The following is an 18,461-nucleotide window of genomic DNA, read 5'->3' as shown; positions in this document are numbered from 1 at the left end:
AGGACTATCAAAACAGGAAGTATAGTAAAATATAAAAATCTAATTGAAGGCATTTTATGGAGATAGATTTTCTCAGTTGTCTTCTTTTCTTACCCAGTTTTTGTCTGCCACGTGTATCACTTTCTCTCCCAATAAGCCTGTCACGATTACAGACCAGATTACAAAGGGTAATCACAACTGACATAGTTGGAATATTCCAAGATACCTGACTTGGTACCAAATGACATATGATTAAACAACTTGCATGATATGTAGTTAACAGTCCAGTCATTAGGTGTTTTGACTCTGGTTTATCAAGAGTTGCAAAATGCAGCTGTATATGGAAAGATCTAAATGAACAACGTGGTTGTTCTTACAACTTCCATAGAATAAAAAAAAGCTATTTAATATTTGTGTCAACTGACTAGACAATTTCATAAATATAGTAAATGTGCACTGTATTAACCTTCTGTGGTGATGTTTCGGTAGTGCAGGGGCTGCAGGGATGGCCTCTGTGAGCAGAGCCCAGCAGCTGCCCCATGTCAGATCAGAGCCAGCTCCAGCTGGCTCCAAAAGGGACCCACTGCCAGCCAGAGCCAGGCCAGGGAGCGATGCTGGGTGGGCCTCTGGGAGTGTGGACTGAAGAAAGGGGAAAAAAAAGCAGCAGGAAGAGAGGAGTGAGAACCAGCCCTGCAGCCCCCAAGGTCAGTGCAGCAGGAGGGCAGGAGGTGCTCCAGGCACGCAGCAGCAGTTCCCCTGCGGCCTGTGGAGAGGCCCCTGGTGGAGCAGGCTGTCCCCCTGCAGCCCAGGGGTCCCGCATGGAGCAGATCTCCACGCTGCAGCCCCCCCGTGGAGGAGCCCCCGGTGGAGGAGGGGCAGAGAGTGACCGTGAAGGAGCGGCAGAGATGAAGTGTGCGTTACGGACTGACTGCAGTCTCCATTCCCTGTTCCCCTGCCCTGCACGGGGTGTGGAGGTGGAAGAGGGTGAATGGGGAGGAACATGTTTTTAGTTTGTTTTTAGTTTCTTAGTCTTCTAGTCTTAGTAGCAAAAGGCAACAAATTACATAAATCTTCATTATGCTGAGTCTGTTTCTCCTGTGACGGTAATTGGTGTGTAGTCTTCCTGTCCTCATATCAACCTATGAGGTTCTTTTTCATTGTATTTTCTCCTTCTATTCTGGTGAGGTGGGGGAATGGGAGCAGTGTGGTGGTGCTTAGCTACCCATTGGTGTTAAACCACCACATGCATATGGAACAAACATTGGTTCAGCTAATGGTGAAGTGGGCTGCTTGAGAGAGTTGCTTGATATAATACTCAAACAATGAGTCAAACAATATAATACGTATTTTGATGCAGTATGAAGTACTGTATCTAAAAATGTAAAGACTTCATAGCTGCGTATTATGATTATTATATCTGTGCTGCTTGCAAACATTGGTTCGTAAGTGTTTCACAATGAGAAGACAACTACAATCCATGATTCTTTGCTGATGTGTAAATCAGTGGAGAGCTTATAGAGAAAGAATGCAGTTTGTCCTTTTTGTTGCCTCTGAAGGTAAATTTTGTGGTATTTCTCTGAAATGGATTAAGGAAACGAACATGACCATAATAATAACAGCAGATGTGTAGCTACACTGTGTGTTGCAGATCACACAGAGTTGAGACACACAGTAGCCATTCCCAGTATTTCAGAGAAGCCGAAGGAGCAATGGGGTCTATCCCAACTTAAGTAACAAGTTTTAATGCTTCATCCGTTGATAGTGTTGGCAAAACTACCACAGGACGTTGGAATTTCTGTAAAAATTAAAGTGAATAACTACTTTGTGAAAAAGATCCTATTTGAAACTTCTGTAATACCAATGAGATTCTGTTCCTATCTTACTTCAGTTTCCCAAATGTCATAGGAAAAATAATGTAAAATATATTTGGCAAATAAAAACCATTGATTTGTCATTACAATGACATTCATCTACTCCTTATGGCTAGACCCATGGAGGGGCGGGGGAGAGAGAAGAAAGAAAAAACACTTGATTGTCCATCCCTGTTAAGATAATTTCTTAAACTCAATATTGGAAATTTTGAGCAGGTATCTAATGCAATTCTGTATTCCAGAGTGGCAGTGCGTGCCATTTGCTCTTCCCTATTGATTAGATGCAGCTTTTCATTTAGAAGTTCAGAGTAGTTTGAACCGAGTTCAGAAAGCTTTCAGGTTTTCCATATAAAAAGCGTTAAGGTCAAAAATTGCATTTTTAATGTGTCACCCAGGTTTGAAATGTGGAAAAGCTACCTGTTTAAGTATATGGCTGGAGAGCTGCAACAAATCATTTACATGTGCTATTGATTTACAGTTCAGATCCAAAGTCTGACTGATTTGCACTAGCAAAGGCAGAAAGTACTTGCATTTAAATGTGCATATTACTTTCCTACACATAATACTAAATATTGTTACAGTAACAGTACCTTACAGCAGCATGCATATTTTCAGGCTTTTAAGTAATGTGCTGCTTTACAAAATAGTTTCCTTAAAATAAAAAGGATTGTGTTTTGTAATTCAAATGAATGAAATATATTTGCCGTATAAACTACAAATTAAGTCTTCTAGTATATTTTGTTGACTCCACTAAGTGAATGCTTATTTATTTACTGCAAGTTTCTTTGTAACTTAAATGTTAGATTCAGTAGTATGTCTGACATTTTAAACATTTTAAGTCAGTTTAAATGGAAAACACATCTGTTTCCCTCCCTCCCCCCCATGTGAAATAATCTGGAAACATCTACATTACTGAAAAAATTGCAACCATACATTGATCTTAGTTTAAGTCTTCTAGAAGATCCTGGCTGTGTGGCAGCATTTGTAAGTTATACAAAATTTACTAATGTGTTACATTGCACTTCAAATCATGTTTGACTGTCATGTAAAATACAAGAACTACATGTCCATGCGTGTTAGACCCATGAGGTCTCTCATAGTTTTAACAGCACTGTGTAAATGAATGACGAGGGTAACTCTCTCCTTAAGCCAACTCCTTTTACATGTGAGCATTTAAACTATTCTTTTGGATCCAAAAGCAGTGTGATTGGTTGCTGTCCAAATGTATTTGTACACGTTGTACAGGTATTTTGATCCTAACATAATAGTACATATTTTGAGGTTTGACCCCTATTGTTTGTACAAGCAATGTGCACAGTTATATTTATTTTCATAATTTTCTCTGAGAACATACATCAGCAGTGAATTAAAATTGGCTTATTAACCAATATGCTTTCATTGAAACATTCTTTTATCAGACTGTATACTACACCACAGGCATACAGAAATTATGTATAAAACACTGATATTTTTGTGTCCTTTTAAGAAGATTTGCGTGTTTCTGCTAAACAGTTATAGTTGAAAGCAAAAGGTTTTTGCTGAAATCTGTAAAAATTGCCAGCATGGCTAAAGTTGTTTAGTGTTGCTGCATGAATAAAGAAGTTGGTGCTTTTAAATTGTAGCTCAAAACATGTCATCTAAATAGTTCGGTGTCTTTTATGATTAGCATGTATCATTAAGAAAAATGAGATGGACTTTTTTTTTTAAAAAAAAAGCTAATTTATTTCAGTTACAAAAAGATAATATTCAATATTAGATTGAACACAGCTTTTATTTCATAATGTAGTAAATAACTGGTTAAATTATGCAATGAAGCCAGTATTTTTCTCCATTTGTAGGAATAGTAGGTAAAATACCATGCCTGCTCTATGTTTATTTCATTTATGTCTTTCCAAGGTAGCTATATTTTGCCATGGGCTGGAATAGTGTGTACTACTGCAATCAAAAATGTGTCTAAATGGTGCTTTATGTTTTCACTTCAGTATTATTTACCTCAAAAAGACTATAAAACATCCATAACCAATTGGGGTGTCAGGTGGAAGCAGAATGATGAATGCCCTCCATTTTCCTTTTTATGTATTTTAATGACAGCTGTGGTATTTTAGAAGGAGATGCTTGCTCAGATATTACCGAGTATCACAAAAGAATAAGAAGCTGTTCCATATAAGATCATAATGAATTATATTTTTTCTTCATGTAAGTAGTAGAACCAGCTAAATGTTTTTTCTCAACTACTGACTGCTTTGGATAAATTTGGTCTCTCTTAACCTTTATTATGCTCTAGATTTTTGAATTAGCTTTTCATTTCTGATATTGTCCTGCACACCCCAAGAAAGCCTTTTAAGTCCTTTAAAACCGGTTGCATTTCACAGTATCCAGGAGCTACATCCAAATGTGTTCTTTCTGGTTCATCGAAGTATGATAAGGCTTCTTTTAGTCTCTGGAGATGAACCAGTTGAAGCTAATGAATAAAATAATTGGAGAAACTTCCTTTAGGATGGCATCCACTTGCTGCACTTGATGTGCATTTGATGTGCAGCATGTGAGGGAGGGAGCAGTGAGGGCTGGCTGCTCTACAAGCAAGATTGAGCCAGGAGTCGAACCAAGCATGCCAGGGCAGGAACCTCACCATCGAGGATCTCATCTTGACAATACGTGAGTCAGGTGAGCAGGGCAGGACTGAATCCAGTATCCAGGGTCAGCCTAGGTGCCAGATCACCAGTCAAATATGTAGCAGTGGAGCGGGCGCAAGGTCCAGCCAGGGAGCTGATCAGCAAGGGGAGCGAGCCAGGGATCAGCCAGGGAGCAAGAGTCAGGAAGCAGAACTGGTACATGGTCACAGGCATGGCTGCAACACAGCTCAAAGGGCAGAGAGCCTCAGCTGAAGTGCTCCCGTGAGAAGGAGTAGTTGATGTTTTCCTCGGCTCTTTCTTCAGCAGCTTCTACAGTGGCTGAGTTTTCTCAAGCCTGACGCGTGCATTAACAAAATTGATCCTGAGCTCAGATAACTCAACTCCCAAGAAGATCCATGACCTTTATATTCAAATCGTGTAGTGGAATTCACTCATTCATAGTTAATACAATCTATTTTTTCAGGATTTGAAGGTACTTACTGTGAAGTTAACAGTGATGAGTGCATCTCCCATCCCTGCCAGAATGAAGGTCTCTGTGTGGATGGGGTTAACAGTTACAGGTGAGGAAAATTATTTGAGCAACAGATACTCAGTATGACAAATTGCTAGTTAGCTTTTAGCTATTCTTTTCATCCTTTGCCTGTATTATGTTTGCTGCCCTTCAGTGCTATAATGTGTCCTTATTTTGTTACAGGTTTGACACATTACATGTTATGTTACATTCAGAATCTTGTGGTCAAAAAGGGACATGTCATATGTATGGACCCAATAATTTATTGTTAGGCTAATTAAAATCTTAACAACCTATTCACGTATTAAAACAGCTATTATTGATCCAGTTACAAACATACTAATACTTATGTCCATATTAATACAAAAGAGCTTCATAAAGCTATAGTTAAAATTGTTAGGTAAGAAATTACAATTATCTACAATTATCTAGCCCTTGTGTCTGTTGTTACGAGCATCCTCACAAAGTCTGTCTGGGTTCTGGGATCAGTGATTTCAATCTCTCTCAAGAAGAACTGGCAGCGTTTTCGCAAGTGACCTGCATTTGGAAGTGTCTCCTAGGTGGATGTTTCATGGTTTTCAGTCTTGTACCTGCTTGGAGCTATGTTTCATTATCATGATTTGCTTCCTTTGCACTGCTTACGAGCTTCTGCAGCCCCCATGGACACAAGGGGCTACTGTTCGCAACACCATGCTTGTCCCAGTGTGTCACACCCTCTCTGTAGGTGCCAATCCCAGATCTGATACTAAAGCAAGGGGAGGCATCAGTCAGTTGGCTCCAGGGTAGGTCTCAAAACAAACAAAAACCACCTCAGGTCAAGACAAGCCCTGAGCCCCTGCACAGCTGGGTCAGCACAAAATCTGTGGCTTCAACTAATAATAGTAAAAATATTATTTCCTAGGCTGAACCCACTGTACTTAGGAAGTTTGTTGAAATACAGAATTTTCTAATGATCATAAAAAAAGAAAAAAAAAAAAAGGAACGTTTTGATTTGTACCTCCCAAAATATGCCACATATTTTTCAGGAGTCTTTTTATGATAAACTGAAAAGTAAAATGATGACATCCTCTTTGCTAGGTGCTCCTGCCAGCATGGCTTTACTGGGACACTTTGTGAGGTGGAGATTAATGAATGCTTATCAGAACCCTGCAAAAACAATGGAACTTGCCTTGATCTCATTAACAGGTTAGTTACTACAGATAAATGAAATTTAAAAAAAAAAAAAAATTATGTGAAGTGTACTTCACTCTATTGAGGTTTGGAAGGGGCCTTCAGCAGCCGACACAGATTCTCTATTAAAATGGGGTCAGCAAATGTTGCTGACCCAGCTACTTGTTTCTTATGTGATCTGAGAGGAAAGTGGAAGGGAAGTCGTTGGCACAATTTGTTCTTTTCCTCCTTTTTCTTGAATTTGGAATAAAAGTGAAATAGAAGAATTGAACTTCAGCTAGATTGCTTTCTCTCTCTTTTCAGTTCCCAACAATGAAGTTTTCTAAGGTAAATGTTTACTAATAATGTTAAGTATAAATAAGAAAAAAAATACTGTATCTTGTGTATGTATCCACAACACTACAGTTTTTCAGAGACTTCTGACAAAATGTTATCCCATATGTAACTTCCTGTAGGTTCAGCTGAAATTTTTGAGCACAATTTTCCTACTAATTAAAAAAAAAAAAAAAAGCCAACACAGTAAATTGTTTAGAAACATGGAAAAGAGAGGAGTCTGTTAATTATATTAATATGGATGGTGACTAGGGACCGCAGTTTGACATCAGAACATACCTATAGCTTCAGAATATTAGAATAGGTGATGTCGCTTGCTTGCGTTGAGTTACCCAATTTTCTCTTTTGTGAAGATTCCTCTGTAATTGTGCACCTGGATACTATGGGTCTCTGTGTGAGATGGATGTAAATGAGTGTGAAACTTTGCCTTGTTTGCATGGAGGAAGCTGCATCAACAGGCTTGGAGGCTATCAGTGTGATTGTTCTCCTGGATTCACAGGTATGGTACATTCTCTACCACAGTGGAGAGGGCTATTTCACAGGTTTTACTTGTTTTTATTTTCATAGCAATGGCATCAACTAAATCAAGGAAAAGGACACAGGATCTTTTGCTTATTGTAGGATAAATCAATATTAACTCAAACAGGACGTTGATCCAATTCTTGCTAAGTAGGTCAAGGTGTTACTTAAATTAAGTGTTGATTTATAGTTTCTTTACTCACTCATACATTATGCTGAAACACATTTAAAGGAGATTGTATAGTGCAAAGTAAATCATTGTTTTCTGAAATCAACTGAGAAAAAGTATTACCATAGATACAAAGTAAATTTTACAAACACAATAAAATGCTACCTTGTCATCTAGATTTGCACATAACCATAGTAACGCTTTGACTTTGCTGACCTGTTGGGCTGACCGTGTTGCTATTAGTGTTAATCTTTACATTTTTACAGCACTAATGACAAAATATTTAATGGGTAGAGATGTACTAAAATTTCTCTAAAACGATGCTGACATTTACTTAAATGCTTTATATGTAGCAGAACAATTCATGCTTAATGTTTTGATGTATTCAGTTTAAGCAACCTAAATACACTTGGGGTCATATGATTGTGCTTGAAGAAATGGTTATAGTTTTCTGCCTCAAGTTGCATGATTTCTGCATATTTTTTTTCATACGCATTCCAGTCTGTGATGAATATCACATAAGTTCAGAAGACTAGGAAGGATTCTGTTGGCATCCCCTTAACTGAGAAGAATGTAGTTTGTCTACAGAGTGAAGTACAGTTCAGAAAATACCAGTATGGTTGTATAACCTTCCATTTGTCACAGACTTTAGTGCATGTATCACTTGTACAGTATTCTTCACATTTTTCATGACATTTCAGCAAAGTTTAGGAAAATCTGTATAATTCTCTTGCCTAAAACTTTAAAAGCATTTTTCCCAGAATATTCTCGTCAGAAAGCGCTGTGTTCTGAATAATAATACTTCTTGGGTATCAAAAACACTTTGGTTCATTAGTGGTGCAGTGATGCAGTGGTGCCAGTGGTCCTGCAGACGTAAAATTTTAACTACTAGATTTTAAACAATTGTCTTCAGCTTTACGTGTATATTTCTGTAAGAATTTCCAGTTATATTCATAAAAAACATCTGTACTTGAATGGCTTATGAGACTCCAAGTTGAAAAGGAACATGCAATCTGCAAGTATTTTCTTTCAATGGTTTTTCATTATTTGACTAAGAAGGTTGACTTGAGTTCATTTCTCTTACACACTTACCCTGGAAGGATAGGTGTTTTTCATTTTGTTTTTATATCAGCTATCATAGTTGTTTTCTATTACAAGTAGTCATCTGCTACAAATGCGATATTCTTCAGTATATTAATAAGGATAGTTGTTTATTATCTAGTGTTAGTTATTTACTGATAAGGGCAATGTGATATCCTGGTGACTATTACTCAAAAATTAGTGATAGATTGCCCATCACTTCATTGCAGTGAGTGCTTTTTTCACGCTTAAAGTGCAACGTAGTGGACATCCGCTATGGAATGTACCAGTTGGACAAGAGTCAAAGAGTAATTCATCCAATACAAAGTGTTGGGGGTATTGGTTGCTTTTAGAAACCTGACGCATAATAAGGGTTAAAGAAAAAGTTGCAAAGCTGTGTGTGCAGCATCTTCATGTCTTGGTGAAAGCAAACATAATCTTGAAAAAGTTTAAAGCGTGGGTGAAAAGTAGTTTGATTTCAAAGCAAGGTCTTTCAGAGCAAGACATCGCTCTTCAGAATTATGAAGAAAACTTCAGTAAAATTAGATGGTATGAGTCAGTCTGTTGGGAATATTCCACTTCAATATGCTGTGCAGTTGGATGAGTATCATTGAGTATTTTAAGGCTCTGACAGCATACTAACATTGGAAGTTTTCCTTATGTGCTTCAAACATTGCCACCTACCTTGTTTACTAATTATAAAACTGAGTAATACCCAAATAATAGTATGGACAATTGGATTTCTACCTAACACTGATACTTAGTCAAACAGATGAACCCCTCACCTTTTCCATTGTTTTTAAGTAATGTAATAGTATCACTTCTAATGAAGATAATACTGTCTCATTTTTTTTATTATAAAGTTGTTCTTGTCATTCTGTTAGCTCGGCCGTATAATTCCTTAGGACTTAGCACCCAGGACACATCACATTTCCAAAAAATGGAGTACATAGGGATGGTTAGTACTGGAAAGAAGAGCAGTAGAGGGTGTAATTTTAGATCCAGAAGGAGTAAATTCAAGCTTAACAATAGTTATATTGTTTAATCTTGCTCAAAAATGTATCAAATGTCATATAATTTACTACACCTAGTGATGAGATCAGATTACAGATAATGAAATGCAGTATTTGTACGTTAATTTTTTCTTCTGTGGAGGATACATGCCTTCTAAAATTTTTGTTTTGTACAGTTTCTAAAATGTGAAATGATTACAAAATATTCCTATTATTTACACTGAAACAGATACTGCAGAAAAATACTTTCAGTGTCACTGTGAACAAAGAGCATGTGTTAAGTGTATGTTTCCCTGACAAACATACAAAATTGTAAAGTAGTTCACTGGTTGTTTTGAGATTTTAGAAACTTAGTCATTACAATAATACATCAAATGGGTTAGGCCAAATTATGTTACTTTATTTCACTTTGTTTATAGAAACTTATTCTAAAAGTACAGTCTTTCATCAGACATTTTGAATGTTTTTTTCTGGTCATAATGTAACTTAATGTCTTAAAGAAGGCAGTCTTTAAACACTGATCTCTACTGTGTAGGCTCTAGAATTTTGATAGCTAATGTATTACTTAAAATTATGCGTTTTCTGTAAATTTACCTGATTTTTTATTCATTTTACATTGTTCAACATCTTACTTCATTTTAAATAGCTGTTTAACAAAAATATTGTAAAAATATTTTATTAATATTTAAAACATTTTTCTGAGCACTGTTAAGATCTGCTGTCGTGCAGCTCATGTAGACTTTTACGAAAAGTTATCACAGTTGAGATGACAAGTGCACAGATGTATCCTTTGTGTCAGGATTTAAGTGGCAGCAACAATGGTCTTCTTAACCTGTAGAGAGATTGCCCCAGAAAATAAAAGTAAGAGATCTAGGCATTCAAGAAACCTTTTTTTTTCCCTGGTGAGAAAGGGAAAGTCATAAGTGACTTAATACAGCAGTGCTATATTAGAAGGAGGAGAAAAGTAACAAATGCATAATATAAAATAATCAACAATTTTTTATACCTGCTAGAGATAACTGCATTCCCTCTTCTGCATTATCCCTTCATACGTTTAGTCATCCTTAATCACACTGTTGAGCAAGGCTACATCAAAGCAGCAGATGACCTAGTAATACGAACTTTCTGTCTCCAGCTTAGCCCTTCTTGCCTTTTTTTTTTTTTTAATTTGCTTTGGCTGGCCAGTGTTACTCCATGAAAGTGGCTGCTGTTTTTGTACTTATATGTGCTCTTCAGCAACTGTTTATATAGGATATACATCATCTTTGTTTCTGAAAATGACCTTTGTGAACAGACACGTGTTCTTTCAGATCAGTGACTTCAGCATGCTAAAGCTACATCCTGTCTCCTTATATTAGTGTGACCACTTGCTTCCAAGCACACACAAGCTATTAGTTTTTCCCAGTTTTACACATACTGTTGCAATATATCTGTCCCTTCAATTCATAGTAAAACTACTTTTAACTTTCCTGACATAATGAAGCATAAATGGCAAGAATCAGTTTTGGAAAAAAGTGCTTAAATTTATGTGTCTTTGCATCAAGAATATGCTGTCTGTCTAAGCTCCCAATACCATCAGCAGAGAGATAATACAGTCAAAGGATTCTAGCAGCCTGTTCAGCTGTCAGATCCTGACATCAAGATTTAGTTGTCTAAACACAGTTGTCTTATACTATTTTACACTTCCCCCAGCATATTCTATCTTGTCTCTAGCTGACCCTCCAGAAGGTCATGGGTTTTAAATAGTAACTACAGGACTTGCACTATTTTATTGGATCCCAGAGGCCTTCTCATATGATGTGGTAAACCAACTTAGGTGATTTAATCCTTCGCTGAGTGCCTTTAGCATTGACGGAATCAGTCTCTGAAGTTCTCATGATTATTTTTATTTAATCTCTGCAGACTATATTGTGGATTTAGACACTCAGCTCATATGTAGATATTAGGTGTCTTCATATAAAACTAAAGAGAGAACTAAAAGTCTCTCATTCTACTTGTTGGGCTCTTTTCTCTCCCAGATGCCATTTGAATGCCTTTCCCTTTGGGGGCTTCCATCGTCTGAGACTGTCCGGATAGTCTTTGAAGACTCAGACTCAATTTACACTCTTGATTTATGCAGACAGGAATGGGAAGATGCAAATATAATTGAGCTACGAACAGATTTAGGACAACTGAAAGTATTTGAAAAACTGATCAGTATAGTTGGTCTGAGTCTAGCCAAAATATTAGAGGTACCAATGCAAGCAGAAGCATTTTGTCAACTTATTTTTTTCAAATAAAAATAAACAGTTGATTTCTCATTTGAAAATTGTGCTTTCTTTTAGAAAATAGCAAAACCAAAAATTATGAAGTTAAAGGAATCCTCTACTACAGGTTAAAAAAAGACAAGTAAATTCTCTATTAGTTTTTCAGCTGAAAAAAATACTGCTTGAGTCATACTCAATTCACTACATGTATAAGGACTAAAGTGAAAAAATATTCACTTGCATTGTTCTACAAATAATCTATGGTAAAGATATTTCTCTAGCCTCTACACTTGTGCATTAAATATTGTGCCATGTTCATATTAAAAGTAGTAGGTTACTTAGTAAGTGAATTATTCAAAAGAACAAGTAGAATTGAGAGTAGAATTAATACATTGACACTTGCTGTTCAACAACTTTAGATTAAAAAAAATAATATGGAAAAATGATCAGTGCTATTTTCCATTTTGCTGGAAGGTTATAGTTATTCTCATTTTATAAAATAGTTATTTTCATTAGATAAACATATTTATCGCAGAATCACAGGACCATTTAGGTCGGATGGGATCCCTTGAGATCATCTAGTCCTACGCACTTCTCAAGCAAAGTCAACTAGAGCAGATTGTCTGGGACTGTGTCTGCTTGGATTCTGAAGATCTCCAAGTACGGAGATTCAACAACCTCTCTGGGCAACCTGTTCCGTGCTCAGTCACCCTCGCAACAAAGATACGGTACCTTAAGTTCTATCAGAACGTACAGTGTTGCAGTTAGTGCCCCTTGCTTCTTGCCCTGTCTGTGGATGCTACTGACAAGAGTCCGTCTGCCTCTTATTCATCCCTCTCCCATCAGGTATTTGTACACATTGGTAAGATCCCTTTGAGATTTCTCTTCTCCAGGCTCAACAGGCCAAGCTCTCTCAGCCTCTCCTCGTATGAAAGAGGCTCCAGTCCCTTAATCATCTTTGTGACACTGCTCTGGAGTTGCTGCAGTAAGTCCCTGCCTTTCTTGTTCTGGGGAGCCTAGAACTGGACTCCATATGGAGTAGAGAGGAAGAATCACCTCCTTCCACCTGCTGGCAAAAATCTTCTTCATGCAGGCCAGGATACTGCTGGCTTTTTTTGTTGCAGAGATGCACTGATGATTCATGATTAGCTTGTTGTCCTCTAGGACTACACAGTGTTCTGCGAAGAGACTTTCCATCTGGTTTTCCTGCAGAGTGTACTGGTTCACGTGGCTGTTCTTTCCCAGGTACAGGAATTTGCATTTCTCCTTGTTCAGTTCTTTGAGAGTCCTCTCAGTCCTGTCTTGGGTCTGTCAAGGTACCTTTGAAGGGCAAACCAGCCAACTGCAATTGTTGAGGGTGCACTCCATTAAACGGTCTTAAGTCAGTAAAGATGTTAAACAGTACTGGAGCTAGTATCAAACTCTGGGATACCCCACTAGTGACTGGCATCTGGATCGACTTTGTGCCACTGATCACAAACAAGTGGGTTTTTAATCCACCTCATTGGGCACTTGTCTATATTGATGCTATGGGAGACAATGTTGGAAGCCTTAATAAAATTGAGATAGACAACAGCCACTTCTCTCCCTTCATTCACTAAGACAGCCTTCTGTGGAGATGACTGTCAGGTTGGCCAAGCGTGACTTCCCCTTTGTTAATTCATGTTTATTTCTGAGCTTGACATTGTATGGTATGCAATATCCCTTTGGTCAGTTTGGGTCAACTGTTGCCTCCCAGCCTCTTGCCCACCACTGGCTTCTCCAGTGGATATACATTTTGAGGATCGTGTTTTGGGTTTTGATACTTAAAAGGGAAATCAAAGGAATATCAAAGGAATATGAAAGGCTGTTGCACAAATTTCGTGATGGCTTGACAGGTTAATAAACCTTTGTTACAGAATCTGAAGATAACAGTGCAGACGAGAGAAACTCCTGTTACTCTTCGTGAAATTACATGGAACATAATCACCAATTTAAAATTATAAGCACAATAATAAAATATAATCAATGAGTATAGCTATATCTTCATTGTCACAAATCAATTAATGGGATGTTGCATTCTGAGTGTGCATTGCTACATAATTACGTTAACAAAGAGAAATACAAGAAAAAACTACATATATATATATATTCCACATTGATATTAAAAACAAGCCTGTTAACTAAAACATTAATATTACTCTCGCTTCAGCTGTGAAATATGACAAAGTAATAGGACAAAGTAATAGGAATAAGTAATTAAACATAATGTATGATGATAACTTACCCTTAAGGTCTTTTTCGTGATTCAGGTGTTAATCATTTTTTCTTTATAAATCTTACCATTCAAACAACCTTATGTCAAAGTGCAAACCAGATGATTCAGACATGCCTCAAATGAAATATTTTTCATGTTCGTGAAAAATTATTTTATATTGAAGTATAAACTGTAAGTGTCAGGGTCACAAAGTCTGATGCAGAATGAATTTAATTAGAATACAACATTTTTGACTAGAGGGTTTTTTGGGATGATGCCTAATTGCTTCTTTTGAAAGGATTCTGTGACTAGCAAAAGTCTTCACTTCATTCATTGACATATTTACTAGTTCTTAAGTCTTTATTTTCTGATATATATATATATTTAATCTTGAGGTTAACTAAATAATTTTAGAGATTAGAATAATTCTAAGAATAATTTAGTCACCAGCTGCAAGATGTCCACCCAGCTGCTCTCACTCCACTTCTCAACAAGACGGGGAAGAAAATAAGGCGAAAAAGCTCATGGGTCAAGGTAAAGACAGGGAGACTTAACAGTTACCATCAAGAGCAGAACAGATTCAACTCAGGCAAAATTGATTTTATTGACAATTAAAATAGGTTTTTGGATGGTGAGAAGCAAAGAAATTAAAACAACAGCTTTCTTCTACCCCATACTTCTTCACTGGCTCAACATCATTCCCTGACTCCTCTACTTAGCTCTCCTCAAGCAGTACAGAGTAATGTGGGTTGCAAGCCATTTGTAACAGTTCCTCTCTGCTGTTACCTACTCCTCACACTTTTCTCCTGCATGGGTCTTCTGCTGTGATGGTAGTCCTTCAAGTTAGTCCTGGGAATACCTGCTCTGCTATGGTCTCCTGCATGGACTGCGGAAGAGTGTCTGCTCTTGTGTCTGGAGTACCTCCTCTCCTTCTCTGACCTTGGTGTTCACAGAATTGTTTCCCACGCTTCTTTTTTCCCTCAGTACTCACTCTGCCTATGCAGCCTTTTCCCCTTTCTCACATACGCTTTCACAGAGGCACCACCAGCTTGTCTGATGGAACAGTGTGCATTGGTACATAATTGGTGTCCAGCACAGGGCAGCCCAGCCTCTCCTCACAGTTGCCACCCCAGCAGCCCCCCCACTACGGGCACCTTGGTACCCACATCCAATACACAAAATAAGATTTCAGTGACTAAAATGTGATTTGTGTAAAATAGGCATATAAATTCAAAATTCTGATCCAAACAGATGATTGTTGGAGATGTGATAAAAAAAATGCCTAAAAATGACTAGGTACCATGAAAACAATTTTTGCTGTGAAAGTTCACTTATTGTTACTGCAGAGTACAGTAGTTATTCCTTAAATAGCTAGTCTCTTAATCTCAGGCCTACCCCTTATAGTCTTATTTTCTGTATGACATCAGTACAAACTGCCACTTGGAAGTAACTAAGGACATGTTTAAGTTTTATGTCAAAAGAACTCAAAACCTTGTTTTAAAATTTACCTCATCATGTATTCTTTCTATAATACAAGGTCTGTACTCCAACTTTCCTTATCCTGGGCCACAAAACTGCCTGTTCATCTTCTCTACATGACAATAAATAATTCTGCTCTGCTTTTTATACAGTGGGCTGACTTAACAGAAAAGTCCCCCAAACTTATCAGTGAAAAGGGAGAAAAGTTGGGTTTATCTTCCTGACCTTCCCAGCTACTTCTGCAGCTTCCTGCTGCAAGCCAGCTGGCAGTGGTTGCATCTGCTGTCCTCAGACCTCTGTTTTTACTCCCTGTTATTGATATGCAGAAGAAGAAGAGCAACTACACTACTAAGAGAATGACTGTATATTTATAGTCATTCCTCTGAGGGGAGGAATCTCTTGGTACACTCACTGAGATATCAAAGCAGGATGCAGCTTGAGTAGGGAGAGAGGCCAAAACTGATCGGTGTGCTGAGAAGAAATTTCACATGTACGCTGTGAAACTCTTCACTAAATATGTAGGTAGTGGGGTCTGTCTTTAATAATTAGAGCATTCACATCAATACTGGGAATTTTCAGTGAACAGTCCATCTCGAAGGGACAAACTCACTTTATCCATTCTCTGGAGAAGTGCTGTAATGTCCATGCTATTTGTTAGCCAGATGTGTAAGGAAAGGTGGGGTCACTTTTTGTTTTACTTGCTGAGCTCCAATGCTATTTGGCAGATTTCCTGGGCCAAGAGGAATATACAAGAGTACTGTGTAACCTTATTTAGCATTTGGCTTGAAGTGCTCTATGTCCCTCCCTCCCTCTTAAACTCTCATTGGATAAACAAATCCTGAGAGCCAAGATCATAAAGGACATAAACATTATTTTTGCCCACAAAGGCACTTAAGTGCTAACTAAAGTCTTTAGCCATCCCTTAACTGATCAAACCTGAGACTGGTAGCAGCTTTGTTCAAATTACTGCTCATCCATGATCAAGGAAGAGAGTTGTCAAGAAGACATGGTAAGGATGAATAGGGAACACCCAACTGAGCTCAGATGCAGAAAGGGAGCACGTAGATGGTGGAAGAAGCAGGGATGGGCTCCCTAGGAGGAATACAGGATCATTGTCCAAGTGTGCGGAGTTGAATTTAAGAAAGGACAAGCGCAGGTATAGCTAAGACTAGAGGAGGATGTGCAATGCCAGAAGAAATCCTTGTAGATGTAAACTGGCAGCAAAAGTAAGGCTAAGGAAAAAAATACACCTTATTTGTTGGTGAGGGGAACCTAGAGACAAAAGACATGGAAAACTTGGAGGTATTCAATGTCTTCATTTTTTCAAGGTTAAATACTTATGTAGTCCACTATCAGGCCTCCCAGGTTTTGGGGCATAGTGGAGGAGTCTAGGGTACTCCACTTGTTAAGCAGCCTCCAGGTAGAATACTATCTGTCTAAGCCCAACCATCCAGCCTGCTTTTTAGCCATCCAGATGTCCACTGTTCCAGATGTTACATCGTAAGTTGGGTACAAGCACAAATACAGGCTGAGCAGAGAATGGGTTGAGAACAATACTGAGGAAAAGAACTTGGGATCATAAGTTGACGAAAAGCTCAACGTGAGCCGTCATTGTGCGCTTGCAGCCCAGAAAGCCAACCATAGCCTGGGCTGCATCAAAAGAAGGGTGGCCAGCAGGTCGAGGGGATTGATTCTCCCCCTCTACTCTGCTCTTGTGAGACCCCACCTGGAGGGCTACCTTTAGCTCTGGGGCCCCCAGCACAAGAAGGACATGGAGTGAGTCCAGAGGAGGGCCACAAGGATGATTGGGCCTGGAGAACTTCTAGAGAGAAGCTGGAGTTGTTCAGCCTGCAGAGGAGAAGGCTCTGGTGAGAACTTACAGTGTGGCCTTCTAGTACCTAAAAGGGTCCTACAGGAAAGCTGGGGAGGGACTCTTTGTCAGGGAGTGTAGTGATAGGACGGGGGGTAATGGCTTTAAACTAAAAGAGGGTAGATTTTAGATAATAGGAAGAAATTCTTTGCTGTGAGGGTGGTGAGGCACTGAAACAGGTTGTCCAGAGAAGCTGTGGATGCCCCATCCCTGGGCAACCCCCGTTCAAGACCAGGTTGGATGGGGCTTTGGCCAGCCTGATCTAGTGGAAGGTGTCCCTGCCAACGGCAGGGGGGTAGGAACTTGATGATCTTTAGTGTTCTTTCAAACTCAAAACATTCATTCTATGATTCTATGGGAATATTGTGGGAGTCAGTGTTAAAACCATGCTAGAATTAAGATTAGTGCTATCCACTTCACTCTCCTCTTCCACATACCTGTCCATTTACTCGTAAAAGGCAAACAGACTGCTTAGATGTAATTTTCCCTTGAAAACCTAAGCTGACTGTTCCACTTTCAGGTGCCCAGAAATGACTTTCAAAAAGTCATTTCTGTAATGTTCCCAGGAACTGAAGTGAGGCTGACTGGCCTGTAGCTCCTTAGATAATCCTTCTAGTTTTTGGAGCAGAGATGAGTGCAATGTTTGTCCTTCCGCTGGTGATCTCCCTCAGTTTCTGTGGCTTTTCAGAGTGATGACCTTCCCCAATTTCCGTAAACTTTCAGACTACAGAAAGAAGCTTTCCAAAGTTACAAGGCAGTTTTCTCAGCACCCTCGGATGCAGCCCATCAGGTATTGAATTACATGAATTGAATACAAGCCTTCGTATGTTTGGCCCGTGGTCTGTATGCCAAAACAGAAACCAGGCACCCATGATTAAATTACTGTGTCCAACCTTTAGCCACACAAAGCCAGTTCGGGGTTGTCACCTTTTGACGATTTTATTTCACGTCTTATAGTCACAGCTTCAGCAGCAGGGGAAGATAGACTGGTCCATATTTTCAGTTTCAAAGCAGTGAAGTTACTGAACAGCTAAGAATCCCAGTTGTAAGGAAGAAAGTCTCTATGGTGCATGCAAACTCTTAAGGAGAGTCCTTAAGGTCATTAAGTCAATAACTACCTAATTTTTTCTACGGATTATGTTCAAAATATGTGATGCTACAGCCCATTCATAATGAGTGCTTGGCAGAAGCAACTCTCGCTGTGTATACAAATTGAATCTGGTGATTAGGAACTTGGATGACAGTACACTCTCCTTGTTTAGTAAAATATAATTGTTTTGGGTTACAGATCTGTGCCTTCAGGGAAGAAAATCCTTGTCTTTTGGCAATGAATATCTAAATGTGAAGTGTTT

General features: G+C 38.6%; 1 protein-coding gene across 1 annotated transcript in view; it reads left to right on the top strand.

Moving 5' to 3' along the window:
- The window catches only part of EYS (eyes shut homolog), an 855,622-nt gene that overhangs the window by 365,147 nt on the left and 472,014 nt on the right, over positions 1-18,461 (top strand). Inside the window, exons 23-25 of the mRNA XM_083831800.1 lie at positions 4,947-5,043; positions 6,072-6,179; positions 6,851-6,996. Coding sequence (XP_083687926.1) covers positions 4,947-5,043; positions 6,072-6,179; positions 6,851-6,996 — 351 coding nt within the window. The remainder of the gene's footprint in view (positions 1-4,946; positions 5,044-6,071; positions 6,180-6,850; positions 6,997-18,461) is intronic.

Source organism: Anser anser (assembly GCF_964211835.1).
Source record: "Anser anser genome assembly, chromosome: 3".
Lineage (NCBI taxonomy): Eukaryota > Metazoa > Chordata > Aves > Anseriformes > Anatidae > Anser > Anser anser.
Note: the sequence above shows the minus strand (reverse complement) of the source record. Positions and strands in the feature narration are given on the sequence as shown.